This window comes from Pelodiscus sinensis, unplaced genomic scaffold, assembly GCF_049634645.1.
Source record: "Pelodiscus sinensis isolate JC-2024 unplaced genomic scaffold, ASM4963464v1 ctg39, whole genome shotgun sequence".
NCBI lineage: Eukaryota > Metazoa > Chordata > Testudines > Trionychidae > Pelodiscus > Pelodiscus sinensis.
Window position 1 is genome coordinate 205,957 of NW_027466048.1, and position 25,973 is coordinate 231,929.

The following is a 25,973-nucleotide window of genomic DNA, read 5'->3' on the forward strand; positions in this document are numbered from 1 at the left end:
CTGGCCTTTCCTCTGAGACCCGACACAGGTGAGGAGAGCTGCACTGTATTGAACCTGCAGCCCCAGAGGGCCAGATCACATGGTCTGTCCCCAGCCTGGGATCCAGACTGGTCCTCCCTCTGTGCCTCAGTTTCTCCAGTGGTACAGTGGTGATAACAGCTCTGTGCTGTGTCTCACCTGGGGTGGGGAGGCTAAATCCGGTCAGACTCTGAGGTGCTCTGACACTGTGGAGGAGAGCGGTGAGTAACTGAGAGAGCTGCAAACACAGGCTGGGTTTGCAGAAAGGCCCAAGGGATTTAGGTATCTCTCAAGCTGATTTTTCAGTCCCAGCCACTTTTTCAGACCCAGTAGCCCAGGGGAGTCAGAAGTGATGAGGCTGAACAGACTTAGTTCTGTCTCCACAGGGCTCTGTCAGTTCTCCTGTCTAACACCCTCCTGTAACACTGACCAGTCACCATTCTCCCCAACGCTGCTTTGCAGTTTCCCACCTGGCGTCAGAGAAGGGACAGACCCCGGCAGCCCCTGGGAGTGGGGACCCCAGCACAGCAGCCTGCAGCGCCTGCCTGGAGCGTGTCCGATCCCAGCTGTGCCCCCCGGCCCAGCCCGGCCCAGCAGGTAACCCCAGCTCATGTGTGTCTGAGCCGCCCACCCCCAGGCACTGCCAGAGGGAACCCAGCTGCGGGGCCAGGCCATGGGGCTCCTGCAGGGCAGGGACACGCCGCCCCCTGCTGGCTGCTCTGATCTAGTCCCCATCCCCACTCAGAGCCAGGCTGGGAATGTACCTGCCTCAGCAGGGCCTGGCTGTGGGGCAGTGACACCTAGTGTCCGTTTTCTGGTATTACATGGGAAGATTGAAATAGCTGTAATACAAAGTGATCCAGGGGTTTTTTCCGTGGGAGGTGGGGTCAAAACTCATTATTAGAGACACTGTCTCATGGTTCCACACACACACACACACACACACACACACACACACACACACACACACACACACACACACACCATTCCCTGGCATCTGGGCCCATGTCCCCCCCATTTCACATCACCCCTTGGTTCCAGCCTTCCCTGCTAGTCTGAGTTTATCCCACAGTTACTCCAAGACCTTCTAGGCCACTCTGGCTGTGAAAAGGGGTCTTAATGTGGGTACTTACCTGGTCCCAGATAGACCAGTCCTGCTGGCGTGGAGCTGCTGGAAGGGTCCCTCGCCAATGTTCCCTCTAATGTTTTCCAGCCGTGTGCAGAATGCCCTGTGCACCGAGGCATGTGTGGATGTGCACCACCAATAGACACACATGCTGCTGGTCCAGGAGCTCAGATTCCTGCCATGCCCCCAACCCCTGGACAGGGGCTGCTGCTGTCCCAAGAGGAGAGCTGGTTTTTAAACGGGTTCCCCTTGCAGACCTGCTCCTGCCTGGCACCTCTGCTGCTGCCTCTGATACAGAGGCAGCAGGGTGGGTGGTCAAGGGGCTCCTCGGGAGTGGGGCCGGAGCGCACTGGCGGCTGACTATAGAATAATCGAGTAAGGGATACGAATTCATGCAGTTACTCGACTGTTCAGTTAACCACTATGGAACATCTCTAATTCAAACCCATTTATCCCCATCCCTGCCCGTCACAGGAAGGGGGTAGCTGGGAATGAGCCTCAGAGCACTAATGGTGCCCGTGTCTTTGCAGGGGGCGCCGGGTGCAAACTCTGCCCCTCGGACTGGCGGCTGCGCGGGGACAAGTGCTACTGGGTCTCCACAGAAAATAAAACCTGGAACAAGAGCCGCAGCGACTGCGCCGCGAGGGGCTCCCAGCTGCTGGTGATCCGGGACCGGGAGGAGCTGGTAAAGGGGCCGGTAACCCCCTGCTGGGGCTGCCTCTGCCAGGCTGGGCTTGGGTACAGAGCCTGGTCAGACACACTTGAGGACTGGGAGTTTCACAGCTGCCAGCGGTTCGGTTTGGACGTCCCTGTTCCCATTACTGGTTACTAAGGGGGGTCCAAACTCCTGAGGCAGCTTTGACAGGCCCAGCAGAAATCACTAGTCTCAGCGACAGGGTAGGTGACAGAGGCAGCTCTAAGCCATTGTTAGCCTCCCCTGTGTGCGTGTGCTGAACCCCGCTCAGCTGGGAGTGCGAGTGGGGCTCTGTCTAGACTGCAGGCTTCTTTCAGAAGAAACTTTTCCGGAAGAGATCCTCCGGATAACGTCTTCCGAAAGAGAGCGTCTGCACAGCACAGAGAGCTGTGTGGTCAGTGTAAAGATACTGTCCGCACTGAACGGACGCTCTCTCCCGTGTAAGCTGGGATTGCTATGGATGGAGTGGTCACCAGGACACCTGGGCTTCTTCCTCTTTCCTCTTGTGAAAAAACTCCCTCTTCCCCGCCCACAAACGCCTTTATGCAACAGAGCTCTTTCGAAAAAGGGCTTCTTCCTCGTAGAAAGAGGATTTCCAATGTCAGAAAAACCTCTTTGTTTCGATGATTTAAAAAAAAAAAAACACAGCTGCAATGTAGATGTAAATGAAGATTTTTTCAGAAAAATGGCCATTAAAAAAAACACCCTCTGCAGTGTAGACACCCTGAGGGTACGTCTACACTACAGCGCTAGTTCGAACTAACTTAGTTCGAATTAGTTAATTCGAACTAAGCTAGTTCGAACTAACGCATCTAGAACTAAAAACTAGTTCGAACTAGCGTTTTGCTAGTTCGAACTAGTAAGTCCACATTGAGTGGACTCTGAACAGGGCTTAATGATGGCCGGAAGCAGTGCCGGCAGGGCATAAAAGGAGGACTTAGAGCATGGAGATACTGTCTCAGGCTAGCCGAGGGCTGCGCTTAAAGGGTCCCGACCCCCACCCCGGACACACAGTTCTAAGGGGTGCCCCGCTTGCAAAGAAGTTCTGGCTTGGAGTGCCCTGAGTGCCCACACTGGGCACATCACACCACTCGGCCATCAGCCCGGCTGCACTTGCCGCAGGCTGCCATCTGGGGAGAGGGAGTAATTGGGGGGCTGCAGGAGATCTTCCACCCCCAGAAGCCCGCAGAGCCAGCCCAGTCCTCCCCATCGGGGGCTCGTACCCCATTCCTCCCTCACCTCCTTCCACTTGCCCTTCCCTAGCCCCCCTTCTTATTGATGTACAAAATAAAGATAACGTTTCTTCCAACATTGACTCTGTCTTTATTGAAAAAAACTGGGGGAGACTGGGAAAAGGAGGTGGGAGAGGGGAAGAGAAAGGCTGGGAGAGGGGAGGGCAACTAACATGATCAGGGGTTGGGAACAGGTCCCAGATGAAGAGAGGCTACAGAGACTGGGACTGTTCAGCTTAGAAAAGAGGAGACGGAGGGGGGACAGGATAGAGGTCTCTAAAAGCAGGGGTTGGGTGGAGAGGGTGCATTCAGAAAAGTTCTTCCTGAGTTCCCATAAAGAAGGACTAGAGGACACCAAAGGAAAGGAATGGGTAGCAGGCTTGAAACTAGTAAGAGAAAGTTGTTCTTGACAAAGCAAATAGTTAACCTGTGGAACTCCTTGCTGCAGGAGGCTGTGAAGGCTACAACTAGAACAGAGTTTAAAGGGAAGTGAGATCAAGTCATGGAGGTTGGGTCCATGGAGTCCTATTAGCCAGAGGGTAGGAGTGGTGTCCCTGCCCAAAGTTTGTGGAAGGCTGGAGAGGGATGGCACGAGACAAATGGCTTGGTCATTGTCTTCGGTCCACCCCTCCAGGGTCCCTAGGGTTGGCCGCTGTCGGCAGACAGGCTACTGGGCTAGATGGACCTTTGGTCTGACCCAGGACGGCCATTGTAAGCTCAGGGCTCAGTGTCGGGGGTCTCAGTGGACCCCCTTGATTTTCATGCACACCTGGTCCTGGGTGGCCAGGCTGGCAGCTCTCCTGCCCTAGACGGCCACTTTCCTGTGCCTAGTGCGGAGATCGTGGACGAGGTCCACGATGTCCGCACTAGCCCAGGAAGGTGCCCGCCTCTTGCGGTCCAGGGCAAGCTCCCGGGAGCCGCCAGCCTGGTCCCGGCAAGAGGGGGTGGGCTGGGGGGCATCGGGTGGGTGGCTCTGTGCCGTGCCAGGTGCAGGGTCTGCTAGCTGGGTGCTGGCAGGCTTGCACCTGGCACGGGCACCGTAGCCAGCCCGTGCCCCTTTAAGGGGTCCGGGGCCGGGAGGGGGGCATAGAGTTTCCCTGGTGTTGGCCAGAGTGGCCACCAGGGAAACCTGGGGAGGGCTAGCCTCCCACTAGTTCGAACTAAAGGGCTACACAGCCCTTAGTTCGAACTAGCTAGTTCGAACTAGGCGTTAGTCCTCGTAAAATGAGGTTTACCTAGTTCGAACTAAGCGCTCCGCTAGTTCGATTCAAATTCGAACTAGCGGAGCGCTAGTGTAGCGCATAGGAAAGTTAGTTCGAACTAACGTCCGTTAGTTCGAACTAACTTTCTAGTGTAGACATACCCTGAGAGAGACAGAGCCATCCCTTCCAGTGCCTCCCGACCTGCACCTCCCCTCATTTGGGGCAGGGGCTGTGCTCAACAGCTGTGGGGGCCAGAGTGTGGGGGGGGGGGCAGTCCCAGGGCTGAAGGGGAGGCAGATAGCAGGGGCCCCAGTCTGCTCTGCTCGCCAGGCTCCTAGAAGCATGACTTGGGGAAAGGGCGGAGTCACCCCCTCACACACCCCCCCTGGTCGCTGGTACCAAGAAGCAGTTGGGAACTGGTGGAGCCATGTGGTCTGGGGAGGGGTCGCTTCGCTGCTGGTTACTAAGGGGGCAGGCTTGACTCCTGCTGCTGTTCTGGTGCTACTAAGCCCCCAGGCCATTTCAATTGGGGGAAAGTGGTGGAATGGGGGCAGGAAGGGTGGAGAAATGGGGCCAAGATGCTGGGGAGCTCAGCATCCCCCAGTAACGGCCCTGCTGGGTGCAGCTTGTAAGAGGTCAGCTGGAGCTGGGGCTACCATTTACGTGCCATGTGGCTGCCTAGAGCACCATGAAATCAGGGGCAATTTGGTGCCACAGGTTTCGTGGTGCCCCACATGGCTGTGTAGCTTGCGTATTGGTAGGGGTGGCCCAGGAGAGAGGGAGAGGGAAAGAGAGATGCAGGTCAGGGCTACACGTCCTGTAGGCCACATGTGGCCCGCAGCCTGTTTGTTTGTGGCCCGCAGTGTCGTTTGTGTTTACGCAGAGCTCAACGTGTGGCCCACAGGAGGAAGCCAGAACAAAGAAGTAATCGATGTCATGCTGTTCTGCAGCTGCGCATTTTCGGAGTTAAATTCCTGGACTGTCATTGCTCAGTGAAAGTGCTGCCATAGGGGTGGAAATCGGGGAATTGGTGCATTTTGTTCATATCAGCAGAACTGACTGAAATGGGGCCTGCGTGTTGTGTAGTCTTTGTGTTCATGCCTGTCGGTGTGAAAAAAGGGATTTGCATGTCTATGAACCACGCTTAAGTTGTGGCCCTCAGCATGTGCTCGGAGCATCACTGTGGCCCCCAGGGCTTCCAAAGTTGAGTAGCCCTGATGTAGGGGGACGGATGGAGGGAGGGAGGGTCTACATGGGGATTGCCAGGCTCACAGCCCCATAATTCTGGTGCTGGACTTGATGACGACTTGGACACGAGAGAACATTCTGGTCACCAGGTGCCTGTCACACTCCCTGCAGGAGGCCCTCCAGGACCTGACGCAAGGCCCCTCTCAGCTCTGGGTGGGACTGTCCCACCCCTCCCCGGAGAAGGCCTGGACCTGGCTGGATGGATCCCGGCTGGATCAGACCCGGTGAGAGATTCCTTGAGTCACTTTCCCTGTGTGGGCAGAAGGGGACAGGGACGGGGAGGGCAGAGGAGGAGCAGGGATGTTCAGGGTGAGGTGACGCTGAGGTTGTCCATTGACAGTCTGTGGAGGGAGCAGAGCAAAGGGGTGAGGCCGGAGCCTTGGGGATCCCCAGAGAGGGGGGCAGGAGAGGGGCAGACATGGACCAGCCAGAGGCAGGAGGGGACCAGGAGGGGCAGCGTCGGCACAGCCCGGCAAGGAGGAGCTGTGGGGCGGGAGAGAGATGGGCAGGGCCTAGCGCAGCAGGGAGGAGGGAGCTGGAGCTGGGCTTGGGCCAGGGAGAGGCCGTTAGAGTCCCTGGGCTGGCCCTGGCAGTGGTGGGGAGGGGCAGCCCCAGGGCAGAGCTGGACGGGAGAACAGGGCAGCTGCGGATCCTGTTAGCACAGGGAAGAGCCGCTGTCGAGTGAGTGTGATGGGCCCACAGGTGCTGACAGGGGCCTTTCCTGTGTGTCGCAGGCTCCCGGTGTCAGGCCCAGCTGAGGGGAACAGCTGTGGGATGATGAAGGGGAATCAGATTCATTCACAAGGCTGCAGCTCTGCACATCAGTGGATTTGCCAGCGAGACGCCGTCCCCCTCTGAGCAGGGTATGGAGGAGACCTCAGAGCACGACTCCATTATCGCCGTGTCACACCTGGGGAAACCGAGTCACAGACACTCACCTGCCCAAGATCACACCGAGAATTGGTGACAAAATGGAAAATGGAACCCAGGAGTCCTGGCTCCCAGCCCTCCCTCAGTCTGTAGAAGTGAGTCCAAGTTCCGGTTTTGTTGTTCCAACAGGGCTAGGCTGAGGGGTGTCACGCTGTGCTGAGCCGTGGGGACGGTTATCTCTAGTCCTCTCCCCTAGTACTGGGGAGAGAAGAGTCTGCCCCAGATCCCCAGCTCACGTAAATCAGCCCAGATCCAGAGTGTCCCAGCTGGGCATCTGGCCAGTGACTCCAGGGGAGCTTCGGCTCCATTGGCACCAGCTGGGGATCTGGGTTTTCCCCTCTATTTCACCCCTTTTCATTTCCTGGCACCTCTGTCAGGTCCCACTCTCAGCTCTGTTCCCCGGCCCCTCCATTGCTGCCATCAAGCCTGTGACCTGACACCCCTCTGCCCATCCTGCCCTAACCGATCGTTAACTCCTGTCACTAGGCTGCTGGATAGGATGCTAAACACCTGCTGGGTGACTAAGACACTTTCCCTCTCAGTGCCTCAATTTCCCCATCTGTGAAATGGGGATAATCAAACTGACCTGGCTGCAGCATTTCAAGATCTCCTGCAGCAGCCCCTCAGTCAGCAAGAAGCCATGAGGGGCAGGGTGTTTTCACGGGCAGGCCAGCTTTGGGACTCTGCAGTCCAAGGGCCCAGCCCCACCCTTTCAACACACCCAGCTCAGAGCTGGAGGGAACATTTTTAGGTTTAAACTTTGTGAAACTTCAGAGCCAGAAGGGAAAGTAACAACCCAACCTATCCCCCACCCCATTCCAGCAGCCACAGGGTGCATCTACATGGCAGGGTTTTTATGCAAAAACAACACTTACGTCCACACTGCAATTGCGTTCTTGTGACAGGTAGAACAGAGGGTTTTTTCTGACAGTAGTAAACCTCATTCCAGAAGGAAGACGCCTTTTTCAGAAAAAGACGTGTGCGGACAAGGAAGAGGGAGGTTTTTTGAAAGAAGAGGTCTCCAGGAAAAAGCATAGGTGCCCTGGTGGCCACCCCGTCCACAGTAATCACAATGCGAGAGTGTCCAATCAGTGTAGATGCTCTCTGTTGAAAAATCAGATGGTTGTTTTGATGCACTTTGGCCATGTGGACCCGCTCTTTTGAAGAACACATTTGCGGCGTAGGTCTAAATCAGTGTTTCTGAAACTTTTTAAGACCGAGAAACATCAATCATTTTTTTTTTATGAGGAACACCAAGATCTGCAGGAAAATATGCAAATGAGATTGTGGCTCATGCAAATGAGTCCCTTATTAGTATATTTTTTGCAGAGAAAACTCGTAGTGTAGACATGGCCACAGTGTATGTGTCTGGCTTTATAAAGCAGATGCTCACTGCTTCTCTAGTATATTCTCAATTAACACAGTGTGTTGCCTTCTCCCCTGAAAAAGATCCCATGTGCTTCTTATAAGCATAACTAGCTTCATCCGCTGACACCCCTGCTCCCTCTGTGCTGTTGGTTTGTATTGTGGGAACAGGTCAATCCCACTTCTCTAGCCACGTGTTTCTGCACCTTTCGTTCTTTGCTAGACGCCCCTCAGATCCCTTGGTAGCTGCCTCGTCCCTAAGCTGGACAGCCTGATGCTCTTAGTTGCTCCTCCTATGGACCCATTGCCTGGGCTTTGTCATCCCTGGTCCCTGGCTCTGAATGTTTTCCTGTTCCTCCAGGGCCCTTTATTATAAGTCACCAGCCTCTAGATGCTGAAGAACCCATGCTCAGAGGGACACTAATATGGTACTTCCTGATCGAGGGCTACATGTCCAGCCCTGGATTGGGATTCAACAGACCTGGGTCTACCACTTTCCAGTGGGGTGACTTTGGGCAAGACACTGTCCCTTTCTGTGACTCAGTTTCCCCATCTGCCGAATGGGGATAATGAACCTTCTTTCCTTTGGAAAGTAGGTTGAGCGCTGCTGATGGGACAAGCTAGAGGCGCTTTGCCAATATATCAACTGTCGTTAATGTGGGGGAAGGAAAAAACTACCAGGGAGTCGGTCCCACCCGTGTGAAAGAGTTTCTAGCAGGAGCTGATTCCAGCTCAGGACCAACATTAAAGTCTAGGAAGAGAAGGGTCCTTTATAGTGTCCATGCTAGTGCTTACACCAGTCCTGTTAACAATTCCCCCCTCCCCCAGTTACAGTGGCCTAATGTCTGAGGTGCTGAGGGAGGGGCAACCTTTACTGACCCACAAATGGGCTTGTCTGGCCTTACACTCTGCTAAGGACCGACAAGCTGGGTGGGGCCGAGGGAGCAGCCCCTGGGGCATTAGTGGCCAGCCCGCTCGGCCCCAGACCCAGCTGCCATTCAGTGGGGCTCCAGGGGAACCCCTCAAACACCCAGAGGGGCCGGCCAGGGCCAGGTCATCAGCCTTGCAGGGGAGCGGAAGGTGGAGCAAAGGCCTGTGGCAGGACCTCAGCCTATCGGGGACAGGGATGACCTCACAGAGAGACTCTGACAACAGCCACTCAGGACAGAGGCGCAAGGCCGGGGCAAGCTCAGAGATTCCCGCGGTTTGGCAGCAGCGCGGCCCCTTCCCAGGGTCTCTGCGGGGGCCAGATGGAGAATTGGGACCGAGGGGCGGGGGCAAGAGGAGCCTCATCGGCGTTTTCTACTTCCCTGCGGCCGGCAGTGCCGGACCCGGAGAGACAGTGGGAGCCTCAGAGAGGTTTGGAGCCTGCTCAGTTTGGTTCCCCTTTGCCCCCTCCCCTCCCTCTGTCTCGCCTTCTTCGGGCTTTTTCCCCCTTTCCCTGCCCCACCAAGCACGGTGGGTGGGTGTTGGGGCGGTCGGAGGCCTCACTCAGAGCTGAGCTGGCAGAGCGCTGGGAGCCAGAGGTGACCTGGCCCGTCCTTTTGAACATCTGTTGAGCCCTCTCCCCTCCCCCTGCTGCCTCGGAGCTCCAAGTCTTGCTGCGGATTGGTCGAGTGGGTGGTTACTGACAGGGGAGACTCGCGGCCTTTTGTTCTCTTTAAAACTGTTCTCGGTGAGTCGTTATTAATAGTTCCCAGCCATGCTGGAAGGGCCTAACACGTGGGGCTCTGCAGGGGTCTGTTCTGGGATGGCTCTGTTCAATCTTCATCAGTGATTTAGATATTGGCATGGAGAGGGCGCTTATTAAGTTTGCAGATGATACGAAGCTGGGAGGGGTGGCAAGTGCTTTGGAGGAAGGGTCAGAATTCAAAGTGATCTGGACAAACTGGAAAAATGGTCTGAGGTAAATAGGATGAAGTTTAATAAAGACAAATGCAAAGTGCTCCACTTCGGAAGGGACAATCCACGTCACACACACAGAACGGGAAGTGACTCTCTAGGAAGGAGTCCTGCAGAAAGGGATCTAGGGCTCAGAGTGGACCACAAGCTAAATAGGAGTCAAAAGTGTGACACTTGCAAAAAAAAGCAACCGTGATTCTGGGAGGCACTAACAGGAGTGTGGTGAGCAAGACAGGAGAAGTCAGAATTCCGCTCTGCTCTGCGCGGATTAGGCCTCACTTGGAGTCGTGTCTCCAGCTCTGGGCACCATGTTTCAGGACTGAATTGGAGAAATTGGAGAAGGCCTGGAGAAGAGCAACAAAAATGTGGAACAGTTTAGAAAACATGAGAGTGAAAGAACTGGGCTTGTTTAGTCTGGAAAGGAGGAGACTGAGAGGGGACATGAGAGCGGTTTTCACGTACCCAAAAGGGTGTCCCAAGGAGGAGGGAGACAAACTGTTCCCCTTGGCCTCTGAGGACAGGACAAGGAGCAATGGGCTGAAACTGCAGCAAGGGAGGTTTAGGTTGGACATTAGGAAAATGTTTCTGCCGGTCAGAAAAACTTCCTGTCAGGGGGGTGAAACACTGGAACAAATCGCCCTTGCAGGCTGTGGAATCTCCATCACTGGGGATATTTCAGAGCAGGTTGCACAGACACCTGTCAGGGATGATCTAGACGGTGCTGGGTCCTGCCGTGAGGGCAGGGAACTGGACTCGATGGCTTCCCGAGGTTTCTTCCTGTTCTACTGTTCTGTGATTCTGTGATTCCCAGACCAGACGGATCAGTCCCAGACCAGCAGGGCTGGCGGGGAAGGGGAGGGGTGGTGGTCAAGCTGTTTCTCTACCGTATCTATCTCTGGGCAGTTCCTGAGTCTCTAAGGGCAGGGCCCATGAGCAGTGGTTGGGCTGTGGCTGGTTGTACAGCTCTGGGCTCTGATTGTCCAAATGTCCCAAGGTGCTGGCTGGGGGCAGGACACCAGCCGTGTGGGGGGAGGGGATGGTGATGCCACAAAGGCCTGGGGGGGAAGGAGCTGGGGGGGGCCGAGCTCATGGAGATTCCCTGACATCAGCTGCAAGGCAGGGCAGCCTCAGAAACACCCCCCTCCCCAGCCCTTTCTGGCTGTGTGGGAGCCCCCCAAAGAGGCGGGGCTGGAATCGCTCTGAGACCGACCCCTCGGGGGAGACCTGGGCCAGCCCTTGGGACGTCCCCTGAGACCTCTCGCCCACCCCCTCTCCCAGTCTCACTGCTGTTTGGCTGAGCAGGGGGCCATGGAGAGGGAGGAGGTTTCCCAGCGGTGACCCCGTCTCCTCTTCCTTTGCAGGCTCCGCACGGCGGGGTCTGGCCTCGGGCCGGCCCTGCGGGGGGACCTGCGGGCAGAGCCCCACACGGGCGCTCAGACAGTGGGGAGGTGAGCATGGGCGAGCAGGGGGAGGCTGTTTTCCTTTAGCACTGGGGGTGGGGGGTGGGAAAGGGGAGACTGGGGACCCTTGGGCAGGGCTGTGTTGGGCCCTTCCCCCTCCAGGGTCAGGGCTGGGAGTGGAAGTTGATCTCAGGGCCTGGCTGGTTCTGGGAACAAGAACCTCAAATCCCATCCCCTCCCCCTCACAACTCCCCCCTCCCCCACTATGGGATCCATCCACATTGCCCTAGCCTGGAGAGACAAGGCCCTTCCCAAGAGCCAGGCCCCATGGATCCGACTCGCTCCCCTGAGCACCAGGGCCCAGCCCCGGGGATGGGGATGGGGGCTTGTTGGCACAGCCTGGGCTCGGGTCTATTGACCTGCCCCCCCTCTCTCCCCCCAGTGTGTCAGCTCCTGCATCGTGCCCAGAGTGTCCCAAGGGAGCCAAGGCCCCAGGGAGCAGCAGAGCCCAGTTGTAATTGCCCCCCCGCACCCGGCATGGGAGGTGAGTGACCTCTGAGCCTCTCTGGCCCGGGGGTGAGCAGGCGGCTCCCACAGGCCGCAGGGCGGCAGCGGCAGGGCTGTGGGCTGGGAGTGACCCCTGGGGAGGACAGAGTCAGAGCCGGGCCTGAGCCAGACTTGGGTCCAGCTCATCTTCTCCTGGCTCAGGGGAGACCCGGGGACGATAAGGACCCATGATCCGGCCTGGGCTCCAGCCAGGTTCCTTTCTGGCCATGGGCCCCTCCTTGTCCCCTGGTAGGGTTACCAGATGGGTTTGAAAAACCTCCCAGACACACGTGATCTCAGAACGGGAAGGGGGGGACTGGCTGGGAGGGGAGTGAGGCTGGGATGGGGATGGGGGAATGGAGCTGGCGCGGGGAGATCGGGGGCGGGGAAGACCAGCCAGCGGGAAGCAGGGCTGGCTGGGAGGAGATTGGGAGGAGCAGGGCTGACGAGGGGAGAACTGGGAGCGGGGAGGGCAGGGAAGGGACCATTGGGGCTAACTGGGATGGAGTTGCGGGGAGGGGGTCTGGCCAAGGGGGGAACGGCCAGTGGGGAGCGGGGCTGGCCCAGGTGCACACAGATCCCGGGGCGCTGCCTGTCCCGTGCCCCTCTCCCAGGCACTCCCCCTACCCCGCCAGGCTTCCGTCGGGTGCCCAGCCGGAAAACCAGAAAACACTGACCTTGCTCATGTCCGGTGAGTTCTGACTGTTCTCACCGGGCAGGGGGCCCAAAAACTGGACTGTCTGGTCGAACACCGGACACCTGGGACCCTGAATGGGAGCCCTGGGGCAGCCGGATGCTGTGGGGGAACAGCTGGCATGGGGGGGGAGGGAGGCGGTAGCAGCTCCTGCAGTGATAGGCCAGAGGGGTCTGGCCCTCGGTGCCTTAGAGAGGCGCCACCCAGGGCCAAGCCCCCACTGCCCCCTGGGTCCCGGGCCCCGCATATGACAGGCCCTTGCTGTCTTGGGACAGGAGGACCCCGGCCACGGGGATGCATCACCTCCCCCACCCCCAGCTTGGCTCCAGGGCCGGTGTTGCCTGCAGGGAAGGAGCTGCCAGCAGGAGCCGGAGCATCAGTCAGAGCTTTTCTTGCTCACGCCGGGACTGGAGCCATGGACCCGACCCGGCCCTGGGCCGGGAGCCAGGAAAGAAGGAGGAGCTGCCCCTCCCCCCCGCGGGGGATAGACCCTCCTCTCCCCCATCTCCTGTCCCTGGACAGAGGCCTGCACAGCCCAGTGAGTCAGGGCCAGCTTATGGACTGTAGCCATTGGGCTGCACAGCCCTGACTAAAGGGGCAAGGTACCGACACTGGCCATTGGGCCACACTGCCCTTAGAAAAGGGGTAAGGTACTGACACTGGCCATTGGGCCACACTGCCCTTAGAAAAGGGGCAAAGTGCTGACTCTGGCCATTGGGCCACACTGCCCTTAGAAAAGGGGCAATGTACTGACACTGGCCATTGGGCCACACTGCCCTTAGAAAAGGGGCAAAGTGCTGACTCTGGCCATTGGGCCACACTGCCCTTAGAAAAGGGGCAAAGTACTGACACTGGCCATTGGGCCACACTGCCCTTAGAAAAGGGGCAAAGTACTGACACTGGCCATTGGGCCACACTGCCCTTAGAAAAGGTGCAAAGTGCTGACTCTGGCCATTGGGCTAAACTGCCCTGAGAAAAGGGGCCAGTTACAGACTTCAGCCACTAGGCCGCCCTGCCCTACGGGAAGCTCTTCCAGAGGGGAGTTTGGAGCCCACAGGCTTTGAGGCGGGAGAAGTTGCCGTCACCTCAGAATCAGGCGCAGTCTGGATCCAGTGACCCAACAGAGAAGATTCCAGCCCCAGGGACGGGTGTCACGGCGTAGACTGAAGACTGAACAACCAGCCCAGCAGACAGGACCAGGCGAGGTCACACACGGGACCAGGGCAGCGAAGGAGGAAACCGGCCGGCCAGGGCAGAGAGGCCAGACGGGGGCTCACCTCGGGGACCTGCTGAACCTCGGGGACCTGCTGTAGCTGGAACAGACGAAGGGGCCTCCCCGTCGCGCCGCTTCCCCCAGACCCGAGCTCGGGTTACCGGTGCCTTTCAGCCAGGACGCCGGGCAGAGAAGCCACAGAAACCACGGCGCCTCGCAGCCCTGCCCTGGGCGTCGGAGGCCTGGCCAGGCCCTTCCCACCCAGTGCAGATCCCTACGGTGGGGGTGGGGAACCTTAGGTGCGGGGGCCGGATGCAGCCCCGGCTGGCGGGGATCCGGCCCCTGAAGGTCAGGGCTCCCCCCTGCATTGGGGGCCCACGCTGGGGAGAGGAAGGGGGGCTGTTTCTCACTTGTGGGCAGCCCCCCATAGATTTCTCTGTGGGTCAGTAGCCCCGACCCAGCAAAGGTTCCCCACCCCTGCTCTGTGGGGGGTAAAGGTCCCTGGGAACCTGACTAGGGCCCCACCCATTTCACAGCCAGGAGACGTGCAACGGGGGGAGAGGAGGGGATGGGGGAATGGCGAGGGGAGTCTGAGCTCCCCATGTGACGAGGGGCCTGGGGCACCAGCTGCTCCCTGACCTGGCTGGGATGGGACAGGAGTTGTTCTGCCCCGACACGGGCACTTTCAGAGGGGGCAGATCAGAGCCACCCTGAGGGGCAGGGAGAAGTGAGGGTGGAACGGCTCAAGCTCTGCCCCACAGGCTGCTGGGAAGTGAAATTGGCACTCTTGGGACGCCCCCACCCCCATTGCACACTATCCTAGTTTGGGTCAGGACCCAGCCGGTCAGAGAGCCGGGAAATTTCCTAGGGAAGCCCCCGGGAGTGTGCCAGGGAGCAGCGTGGACACGGTCTGGCTGTGAAATGGGCGAGGTTGCAGGGGGACGCGATGGGGCCCTAGTTCCGGCGTATTCCCTGGAAGTTGTGGGAAAGGGTCTGCCAGAAACTCCTGGCCCTGTTGGTCTCCAGTGTCATTGGGGAATCCCCTAGTGCAGCCTTTCTCCAGCTGGGGCTCCCCACCCAAAAGGGGGTCCCAGGGCCAGGGGAGGGGGCTCGCGAGCAGGGTCACTGGCCGCCTGGGTTTTCCCAGCCATGACCTCGTCTTCAGGCCCCAAATCTTCCTCTGGGCAGATGTTTGGAAATATTAAAAACTGTCGGATTTCTCCCGGCTTTCCCAGCTGAGTGGCTGGAGAGCAGCGGCTACTGTCTGGCCATCCGGTTTGGGGGCAGCCCCATTGACAGCAGCAGCACAGGAGGAAGGGAGGCCAGGTCCGGTGTTGCCACCCTTCCTTCTGCACTGCTGCTGGCGGGGGGGCTGCCTTTCCATCTGGGTGGTTGCAGAGCAGCGGCCCCTGGCAGGTCACCCAGCTCAGAATTCAGCGCCAGCACCAGCTGCAGCGCAGAGGGAAGGGGGCATGATAAGGTCTTGCCTCCTCCCCTTCTGCACTGCTGCAGGGTGTGGGGCTGCCTTCTGACCCGGGTGGCTGGAGAGCAGTAGCTGCTGGCCAGGGGCCCAGCTTAGACGACGGCGTCCCTGCCAGCAGCAGCACAGAAGCAGGGTGGCTCCGTGTTGTGTCACTCCTACTTCTGCACCACTGCTGGCGGGGGCCCTGTCCTCCGAGCTGGACGCCCCAGGAGCAGCCACGACTCTCTGGTCACCCGCTCGGCCGTCAGTGCTGCCCCAAGAGCGGTGCAGCAGGAAGTGCAGGAGGGGCGGGATTGCAGCACTTCCTTCAGCACCGCGGCGGGTGTCAGCCCTGCCTCCCACACCGGGTGACCAGAGAGCGGGTGCCACTGGCCAGGGGCTACCTCAGAGGGCAGCGCCGATACCAGCAGCAGCACAAACTAGGGGTGTCAACGTGTGTAGCTGGCTACACGATTAACCGATACGTCTGGGCTTATTGGTTAATCCTGTCGCCTCCACACACCCCTCCCCCGGCTGCCTCAGGAACAGAAGCAGCAAGGGGGGGGGAAGGTGGGAGCTGGTGTCTGCGGGGATCCAGCTATTAAGCTGCCTCCCCATGAGCACCAGATCCCATGGAGCTGCCTGGCCCGCACCATGGGCTGCTGCCTCTCATAGAGATGCAGCAACACGGAGGGTGAGGGAGTCAGGCAGGAGCTGGTGCACACGGGAAGCAGCTTTTAAGACAGCTCCCCATGTGTATCAGCTCCTATGGAACCACGTCTCACCCATCCCCCTCCACTGCTGCCTCCCTATCAGCGTGGGGGCAGGGCAGACATGAGATGAGATGTTCGGGGAACTATCTTCTAAGCCGGCTCTCCACACAGGCCAGCTCCATGGAGCCCCCTTTCCTCCCTCGCTGTCTCACATAGAGGCGAGGAGGACGGGGGGTTGCTTGAGGGGAGCTGACTTAAAATCTAGTTCTCCGTGAGCACCAGTTCTGCGGAGCTGCCTGCTCCTGCCTCTCACGCTCCAGAGGAGGCTGCTGCAGAGCAGCCTCTGTCCGGGGCTGGCACAAGCTCTCGTCACACAGAGGCTGCTGTGTGGGATCCCGGTGCAGCCTCTGTCTGCTGTGTGGGATGCCGGTGCAGCCCCTCATTGCTGACTCAGGCACCAGGGACTATCGAATAATCATGGAATTGCTACAGTTTGATGCAGTGACATGATTGTTCAGTGACTCCCTGTCTGACATCCCCAGCAAACAGGGAGGGGGGCCCTGGACGGTGCTCCCCTCGTCCTTCTCTGCCTTCGCTGGCAACAGCGCCGCCACTCCCGCCGGGCAGCTGGACAGTCCGTGCTGTCTCCGGTAACAGTGCAGAAGGCAGGTGGGCTGCTGCAGCTTTGCCTCCCTGCCTTCCGCACCGCTGCTGCTGGGTAAGGATGTTAAATAACGATTCACGGACAAGTTGAGGAGTCGATGGAATTTCCATTGGCTACTCGACTAGTCGATGGGCACTTTCTGCACTTTGAACTGGACAAGGGCCCCAGCAGGGCCTCCTGTGCACTTCAAAACGGGAACTCTGTGTGCAGCCCGGGGCCAGCAGGAAGTCCCACTGACTCGGCTTTACGAGGGTCCTTCCGCTTTGAAAGGCTCAGGATCCTGGAGGCTCTTGTGCATTTCTGAGTGGAAGCACCTGCATGGAGCCTGGAGTCAGCAGCGGACTCAGACCCCTGGCATCCCCGAGGTCCATGCGGCGCTGCTCCTTTGGAGAACCCCCTTTTCACACCTTTTCCCATGAGCAGGCAGCGCCAGCACCACCAGCAGCGCAGAAGGGAGGGCGGCCTGGTGTGGCGGTGCCTCCCTTCCCTCTGCACTGCTGCGGGTAGAGGCTCTGCCTACTAATGGGGAGGCTGAGGAAGTTATAAGGGGTCAGGTGCCCAACCTGGATGGCAACCCCACCGCCAGCAGCAACGCAGGAGGGAGGGGAGCTGGTCTGGTATCGCCACCCTCCCTGCTGTGCCGCTGCTGGCCGTGCCTCTCCCTTCTCAGCTGGGCAGCTAGAGAGCGCAGGCACCATGTGCACAAGGCCGCCTGACCCAGCAGAGCCACCCTCCCTTCCGTGCCACTGCTGGGGGCAGCCCTGCCTGCCACACTGACGCTACGTCTAGACGACAGGCTTTTGTCCACAGAAGTTTTGTCGACAGATACTGTGGACAAAGCTTCTGTCAACAAAGAGCATCTAGACTACGTCCAGTTCTGTAGACAGAGCAAGCCGCTTTGTCAACATGCCAGTGTAGACGCAAAGGGCAGTGGAGATGCAATAGCGCCTTCTGGCGACAGAACTCTCTCGACAAAAGGCGTCATTCCTCGTAGAATGAGGTTTACAGCTGTCGACAAAACAGCGGAGTCAACAGAACTAAGCAGCAGTGTAGACGCAGGTATAATTGTGTCGACAAAAGTCCACTTTTGTCGACAAAACCCTGTAGTCTAGACACACCCTGAGTGGCCTGCGAGTGGCCCATGCTGGCAGGACACCCAGCTGCAAAGTCAGCGCCAGCAGCAGCGCAGGAGGAAGGCAGGCCTGGTCTGGTATCTCAGCCCTTCCTTCTGTGCCGCTGCAGGCGGTGGCGCTGCCTTTGGACCTGGGCGGCAGCAGAGCAGCGGCTGCTGTTGTGGGGCCCAGTTCGGAGGGGGCCCCACTGAGCAGCGAGTGAGGGGTGGTCACTGACGGGTCCCCCAGCTCAGAAGTCAACGCCGCCCCAGCAGCAGCGCAGAGGCAGGGTGGCCTGGCATGTTGTTGCCACCGTTCCTTCCGTACTGCTGCTGGCAGGGCTGCCTTCTCCGCTGGGGACCACAGAGCAGGGGCCACAGGGGAGGTGCCCAGCTCGGAGGGCAGCTCCGCTCCCAGCAGCAGCGCAGAAGGAAGGGGGAGTGGCTGCCATTGCATCCTTCCCTCTGCCCCCTGCTGGGGGCATCGCTCCCTTCCAAGCTGGGTGGCCAGAGCGAGCGGGATCCCAGCTGTGGGGTCAGTGCCAGCAGCAGCAGCAGCGCAGGAGAAGTGGAGGCAGCGATGCCGTTGCCGCCCGTCCGTCTGCGCCGCTGCTGGCCAGGTTGGGGGCAGAGAGCAGCTGCCCCTCCAGCCGCCCAGCTGGGGAGGCCAGGAGAGATCAGGGACATTTCTTCTTATTTCCAAACTCCGCCGGGATGGGGACCTGGGGACTGAACACGAGGCCACGGCTGGGAAAGCCCAAACGTCCGGTGCCCCCGTGAGCGACCCTCCTGCCCTCGCCTTGCCGCCCCCTTCTGGGCAGGGACCCCCAGGGGGAGAAACGCTGCACTAGGGGATTCCTCTACGACCCCGAGGGCCCCCACGGCCAGGAGTTCCCGGCAGCCCCTTTCCCACCACTTCCACGGAGGAGGCGGCAGGTTCTCAGGGGAGGTTTCCCCGACTCAGAGATCTGCCTGGATGGAGAGTGGAGGAGCAAAGGGAGGGCCTGGCCAGGAACGCCCAGGGCCAGGGCAGGGCTCACACGGCAGCACCCGCGGCAGGGAAGCTGCTGCTCAGCCAGGTCCAGAACTCTGTGTCTCCCGGCCACTGGGGCCAGCCCAGATGTATCCAGCCTCCTGATGACTTGAGAGCCCCAGCTGCCTCTTCCTGTGTAGCCTGGAAGAAGAAAAGCGACTCGAGACCTCCAAGAGATGCTCCCTCGATGCCAAAATCTCCACCCAGCTCAGGGGTAGCATCAGCAGGAGCCAAATAAAAAATTGTGAGATTGGTTTCAAATAAATACATTACAGAGAAATACACAAATTATGTTTTTATGAGCTTTGCTTTCTGGGCCCTAAGCGCACGCTTGGGTCCGTCTCAGCCATTCCCTGCAAACCGGAGGACTTGAAACACTTTTCCCATGACAGCCGAGGGGGCGGCTACACCCCAGGGCCTGTGGGGACAGAGCGGTGCCAGCAGAGCCCCCTCACTGGGATGCAGCCCACAGGCACAGCAGGGGTGTTTCTGTTGCCACGACAACAGCCCCTCCCCAGGGAAAGCCCTCCCAGACTTCTGGCTGGAGCAGTCATGCCTAGCAGTCAGAGCAGGGGCTGTGGGTCACAGCTGGGGTCAGGAGTCCCTCAGCAGCTGAAAGGCCGGTCTCCCGGGCTCAGACTTGAAGGGCCGAAGGAACCATCATGAGCACCTGGTCTGACCCCCTGCACCTTGCAGACCCCAGAACCTTACCCACCCCTCCGGTCCAGCCCCACTCTCCCTGGCTGTGTTACTGACGCCCTCACGTCACGGCTCAGCGGTGGCAAGGGACGGAAAATCCCCCATTGACACAACTTGATCCCAGCCTGGGACCCTGCCCCACACTGCAGAGGGAGGCAGCCTCGTCCACCCTGCCCCCACGGGCTCTGCACATCTCCCCCTTGACAGTCCCTTCCCACCCCCAGACACGGGATCAGTCGGTGCAGGCGTCTTCTGGCCGGAGCCCCCAGCCACACGGCGGGGAAAGAATTGTCTGGAGCCGCTCAGCACCGGGGAGCCCACGTTTCCCTCTGCGGAGCGCGGGGCAGCCGGTCCAATTCCTCCCACTCACGTGAGTTCAAGGGTCGCGGATGGGAGCTGGGCAGCACAAACGCTCACACTGACTCCCAGTTGCCTGAGCCCCCGTGTCGGGGGCACAGCCGGGGGGTGGCTACCCCTCGAGATGAGCCCTTCCAAGGGCGTTGTGCTGCCTTTACTCCAAGGCCGTGCCCTTTCCCCACACTCAGTGTTAACCTGGCTGGTCAGCCACGTCTCGAGGGGTGTCTGCTAACACCTATGTGACTCCGCGGCCTGGCACCCAGAGGGGTCTCCTCGGTTAGAGGCTCCCAGGCCCAGAGGCCTCGTTGAGAAGTGAGTCTCCTCTCCCTCCTGAGACATATGGCCAAGAGGTCCAGTCCATAGGTCAGTCCCTTCTATCAGGAGCAATAGGGCCTAGCTCAGAGGTGAGTGCAAACTTCCAGAGAACTCCCTTGCTTCGGGTAGTGGGGTTAGCTGGACCCGGGCCCTCCCGCTACCCTGGGTCCAAGCCCTGGGCTCTGTTGGCCGTTGAGCAGGGACTCCGACCGCCACACGCTGAGCTTGCGAGGAGCAATCCCCGCCTTGGGCACCTTCCGACCAGCTCTGGCGCATCTCTCCTGTCGTGCGGCCTCTGGGCAACGTCCAGCTGCTGCTGGAGTCTCCCGCCGCCCCGTTACACCGAAATCCTGCCTTGCTGCAGATGAGCACTCATAGTTTCCCCCTCCTGAAATAGCATTTTCCAAGGGCCGGGACCCTTTGTGGAAGCCTCCCCATCCCCAGGCTGAAATCCTATTTCAAGTGTGTTCCAGCACCAGCTGGCAGGGTCCCATGTCTCTGTGGGTCCGACCGTAACTTGGGCTTCCAGGGAAAACACAAAGCCATTTCCAGATTAGTGCTCTGAGCACTGGGCCGGCAAGGTCCTTACTCACCATGAATGGCTGTGTCTATAAGACCCAGATTAAAAACACAGGTATTGGGGGAGTGGGAGCCGTGTCAGTCTGTGTCTATAAAAACAATGAGGGCTCCAGTGGCACCTCAGACTAATGGATTAATCTGGGCGTCAACTTTTAAGGGCAAACCCCACGTCCTTGTTACTTTCCTACGTGTCTCCAGCGTCCATCCAGGACCCATCACATGCTCCATGTCCAACGCCAAGCCCTGAGACACACCCACACGGGCTCCAGTCTGTCAGAGACAGACACCCCCAGGGTCTGGGCCAGCCATTCTGCAAACTGCACCATGCGCCTGGGGAGGGGAGGACACAGACTGACAGGACCAGACATGCACCCAGAAGTCACCTCCTGCAGGACAGACCCAAGAAGGAAACTCACAGAACACCCCAGAACACTCATGTACAGCCCCCCACTCACACCCCTCCAGACAGGCCCTGAGACAGCTCCAGCAGCCCCCTCAGCCTGGTCTGTGTCGCCTGGTGACCCCCTCAGCCTCGCACCCACCACCTAACAGCTGCTCAGGACCCACAGAAACGGCATCCCGCTCCCATCACCTCCCCAGCTGGGCCCGTAGCCGGGGAGTCCAGGGACGAGGGTCTCTGGGCAGGGTCTGCAGGCAGCGCTGGAAGAAGGACACGTGCCGCCCCTTCTGGGAATCCAGCCGCTCCTCATCCCCAGAGCCCGGATCCTTCCCCGTCATCTGAGCACCCCCCTTGGGCACTAACCTGCCCCCCTCAGCCATTACCCACCCCCCCACCTCCAGCCGCTGAACCCCCAACCTCCAGCATAACCTGCCTAGCCTCTAACCCCCCTACATCAGCCATTAACCCTTCCCCCCAGCCATTGACCCCTCCAGCCACTAACCCCGCCTACCTCAACCATGAACCATCCCAGTCACTCACCCCCTCCCACCTCTACCATGGACCTCCTTGCTGCTAACCCTCCCCCCGACTCAGCCACTAACCCCACCATCTCAGGCATTAACTTCCCTAGCTACTAACACCCCCAACTCAGCCACTGACCCCCCCGGCCACTAACCTCCTCCAACTCAGCCATTGGCCACTAACCCCCTCCAACTCAGCCATTGACCCCCCAGCCACTAACCCCCTCCAACTCAGCCATTGGCCACTAACCCCCTCCAACTCAGCCATTGACCCCCCAGCCACTAACCCCCTCCAACTCAGCCATTGGCCACTAACCCCCTCCAACTCAGCCACTGACCCCCCCGGCCACTAACCTCCTCCAACTCAGCCATTGGCCACTAACCCCCTCTAACTCAGCCACTGACCCCCCCGGCCACTAACCCCCTCCAACTCAGCCATTGGCCACTAACCCCCTCCAACTCAGCCACTGACCGCCCGGCCACTAACCTCCTCCAACTCAGCCATTGGCCACTAACCCCCTCCAACTCAGCCATTGGCCACTAACCCCCTCCAACTCAGCCACTGACCGCCCGGCCACTAACCCCCTCCAACTCAGCCATTGGCCACTAACCCCCTCCAACTCAGCCACTGACCGCCCGGCCACTAACCTCCTCCAACTCAGCCATTGGCCACTAACCCCCTCCAACTCAGCCACTGACCCCCCGGCCACTAACCTCCTCCAACTCAGCCATTGGCCACTAACCCCCTCCAACTCAGCCACTGACCCCCCCGGCCACTAACCTCCTCCAACTCAGCCATTGGCCACTAACCCCCTCCAACTCAGCCACTGACCCCCCCGGCCACTAACCTCCTCCAACTCAGCCATTGGCCACTAACCCCCTCTAACTCAGCCACTGACCCCCCCGGCCACTAACCCCCTCCAACTCAGCCACTGACCCCCCCGGCCACTAACCTCCTCCAACTCAGCCATTGGCCACTAACCCCCTCCAACTCAGCCACTGACCCCCCCGGCCACTAACCTCCTCCAACTCAGCCATTGGCCACTAACCTCCTCCAACTCAGCCATTGGCCACTAACCCCCTCTAACTCAGCCACTGACCCCCCCGGCCACTAACCCCCTCCAACTCAGCCATTGGCCACTAACCCCCTCCAACTCAGCCACTGACCCCCCGGCCACTAACCTCCTCCAACTCAGCCATTGGCCACTAACCCCCTCCAACTCAGCCACTGACCCCCCCGGCCACTAACCTCCTCCAACTCAGCCATTGGCCACTAACCCCCTCCAACTCAGCCACTGACCGCCTGGCCACTAACCTCCTCCAACTCAGCCATTGGCCACTAACCCCCTCCAACTCAGCCATTGGCCACTAACCCCCTCTAACTCAGCCATTGACCCCCCAGCCACTAACCCCCTCCAACTCAGCCATTGGCCACTAACCCCCTCCATCTCAGCCATTGACTCCCCGGCCACTAACCCCCTCCAACTCAGCCATTGATCCTTCTGGCCTCGAAACCCCAAAATCAGACATTAACCCCTCTGATCTCTAGCTCTCCCCAGTAGCCAATAAATGCCCCAGATACTTACCCCCCCACCTCAGCCACTTTCCCTCCTGGCCTGTAACATCCCTCCACACACAAAGCACAGCTGCTAACCACTGCTAACAGCGCACCTCAGCTATTAGTAGCTCCCCACACTGCTCATTCCCCCCATTCTGTCATGACCCCCCCCCCAGCCACTCACCCCCCATCTCAGCCACTAACCTTCCTGGCCTGTAACCGCTCCCCCCACCCCACCTCGGCCATTAACTCCCCTGGCCACTAACCCCACCCAGGCATTATAGAATCATAGAATCATAGAGCCGGAAGAGACCTCAGAAGGTCGTCAAGTCCAGCCCCCTGCTCTAGGCAGGACCAATCCCAACTAAATCAACCCAGCCAGGGCCTTGTCAAGCCGGGACTTAAACTCCTCTAGGGATGGAGACTCCACTACTTCCCTAGGGAACCCATCCCAGTGCTTCACCACCCTCCTAGTGAAATAGTTTTTCCTAATATCCAACCTGAACCTCTCCCACCACAACTTGAGACCATTGCTCCTTGTTCCACCATCTGTCACTACTGAGAACAGCCTCTCTCCATCCTCTTCGGAACCTCCCTTCAGGAAGTTGAAGGCTGCTCTCAAATCCCCCCTCACTCTTCTCTTCTGCAGACTAAATAGACCCAACTCCCTCAGCCTCTCCTCATAAGTCATATGCTCCAGCCCCCTAATCATTTTGGTTGCCCTCCACTGGACCCTCTCCAGTGCGTCTGCATCCTTTTTATAGTGGGGGGCCCAGAACTGGACACAATACTCCAGACGTGGCCTCACCAAAGCTGAATACAGGGGAATAATGACATCTCTGGATCTGCTGGCAATGCTCCTCTTAATGCAACCTAATATGCCATTAGCCTTCTTGGCTACAAGGGCACACTGTTGACTCATATCCAGCTTCTCATCCACTGTAACCCCCAGGTCCCTTTCTGCAGAACTGCTACTTAACCGGTTGGTCCCCAGCTTGTAACTATGCTTGGGATTCTTCCGTCTCAAGTGCAGGACTCTGCACTTCTACTTGTTGAACCTCATCAGATTTCTTGTGGCCCAATCCTCCAATTTGTCTAAGTCATTCTGGACCCTATCTCTGCCCTTAAGCATATCTACCTCTCCCCCCAGCTTAGTGTCATCTGCAAACTTGTTGAGGGTGCAATTCATCCCCTCATCCAGGTCATTAATAAAGATATTGAACAAAACTGGTCCTAGAACCGAACCTTGGGGCACTCCGCTAGAAACCGACCGCCATCCTGACATCGAGCCGTTGATCACTACTCGCTGGGCCCGGCCTTCTAGCCATCTTTCTATCCATCTTACCGTCCATTTATCCAATCCACATTCCCTTAACTTGCTTGCAAGAATATTGTGGGAGACTGTATCAAAAGCCTTGCTAAAGTCAAGGTATATCATATCCGCTGACTTTCCCATGTCCACCGAGCCAGTTACCTAATCATAGAAGCTAATCAGATTGGTCAGGCAGGACTTGCTCTTTGTGAATCCATGCTGACTATTCCTAATCACTTTCCTCTCATCCAAGTGCCTCAAAATGGATTCCTTAAGGATCCCTGCCATGATTTTTCCAGGAACCGAGGTAAGACTGACTGGCCTATAGTTCCCTGGATCGTCCTTCTTCCCTTTTTTGAAGATGGGCGCTACATTTCCCTTTTTCCAATCATCCGGGATTTCTCCTGATCTCCACGACTTTTCAAAGATAATAGCCAAAGTCTCCTCAATGACATTTGCCAACTCCCTCAGATGCATTAAGTCCGGATCCATGGATTTGTATACGTTTAGCTTTTCTAAATAGTTCCTAACCTGTTCTTTACCCACCACGGGCTGTCCATCTTCATCCCATCTTGCGTCACTTAGCACAGAAGTCCAGGAGCCAACCTTGTCTGTGAATACAGAGGCAAAGAACGCATTGAGTACTTCAGCTTTCCCTACATCATCCGTCACTAGGTTACCTCCTTCATCCATTAGGGGCCACACACCCTCTCTGATCACCTTCTTCTTGTTAACATGCCTGTAGAAACCTTTCTTGTTATCCTTCACATCCTTAGCCAGTCGCAATTCCATTTGCACTTTCGCCTTCCTGATAACCCCCCGGCATTTTCAAGCTATACATTTACACTCCTCCCGGGTCATTTGTCCAAGTTTCCACTTTTTGTAAGCTTCCTTTAGCAGCCCCACCCACTACCCCCCTCTGCTCAGCCAGAATGTGAGGGGGCTGTTAGCCACTTACTAAAACACAGTGGGAGTGTTTGGTTGTCCAGCTCCCAGTATCAAAAGGGGAAGGGTCCATGAGAAATCAGGGCCCTGAGACCGACAGACCCCAGGGACAATGGGAAGAGACCAATGCTCCAGGTCAGCCTCACTGACAAGTTGGACAGATCAATGAGGGAATTAGGAGGCTACGTCCCGTCCTCCGTGCGAGCTGGGTTTTTCTGGGTCTCTCTGAGGAAAAGAGAGAGAACCAAGGGGAGCAGCAAGAAGAGCAAACTGTGCTGAGGGGCAGACCTGCCGTGACAGAGCCAGGCACACACAGCCCAAAAAGTGCAGACAGCCTCCTGTTTCCTCCCCTGCCCTAAGACAACAGGGCTTCTTTCTCCCCTTTGAGCTTGTGTGGAGGTGAGAAACTGGCTCAGCTGCAGGGCCTAGGCCCAGTCAGCCCAGCAGGGTGGGGTCTCTGTGGCTGGCGCCCAGGTGCAAGGTCCCACCACAATTCCAGGCCCCAGGCCCCACAGGTGGGAGCTGGGAGCTGGTTTGATGCTGAACCCCACAGCTCAGCAACAATTCCTTCAAACTCCCCCTGTGCTCTGGGAGGTGGGTTCACTGTTTGGATTCTTTTTGTGGGGGGTTCTGTTTCTGCATTAACCCTTCCATGGAAAAGGACCTGGTCAGACCCTGCCAGTCAGGGTCATGTGCCTCCACAGCCCATGTTAGAGATTAATTTGGAATATATA

At 58.4% G+C, this 25,973-nt stretch overlaps 1 protein-coding gene across 1 annotated transcript; it reads left to right on the plus strand.

Moving 5' to 3' along the window:
• Positions 1-434: 434 nt before the first annotated feature.
• LOC142826417 (killer cell lectin-like receptor subfamily B member 1B allele B) lies at positions 435-6,540 on the plus strand (the record flags this gene model as incomplete). Its single annotated transcript, XM_075918669.1, has 4 exons — positions 435-615; positions 1,675-1,829; positions 5,632-5,744; positions 6,255-6,540. Coding segments are annotated over 4 exons (573 nt in total), but the record flags the coding sequence as incomplete, so codon positions are not given.
• Between the last annotated feature and the right edge of the window lie 19,433 nt (positions 6,541-25,973).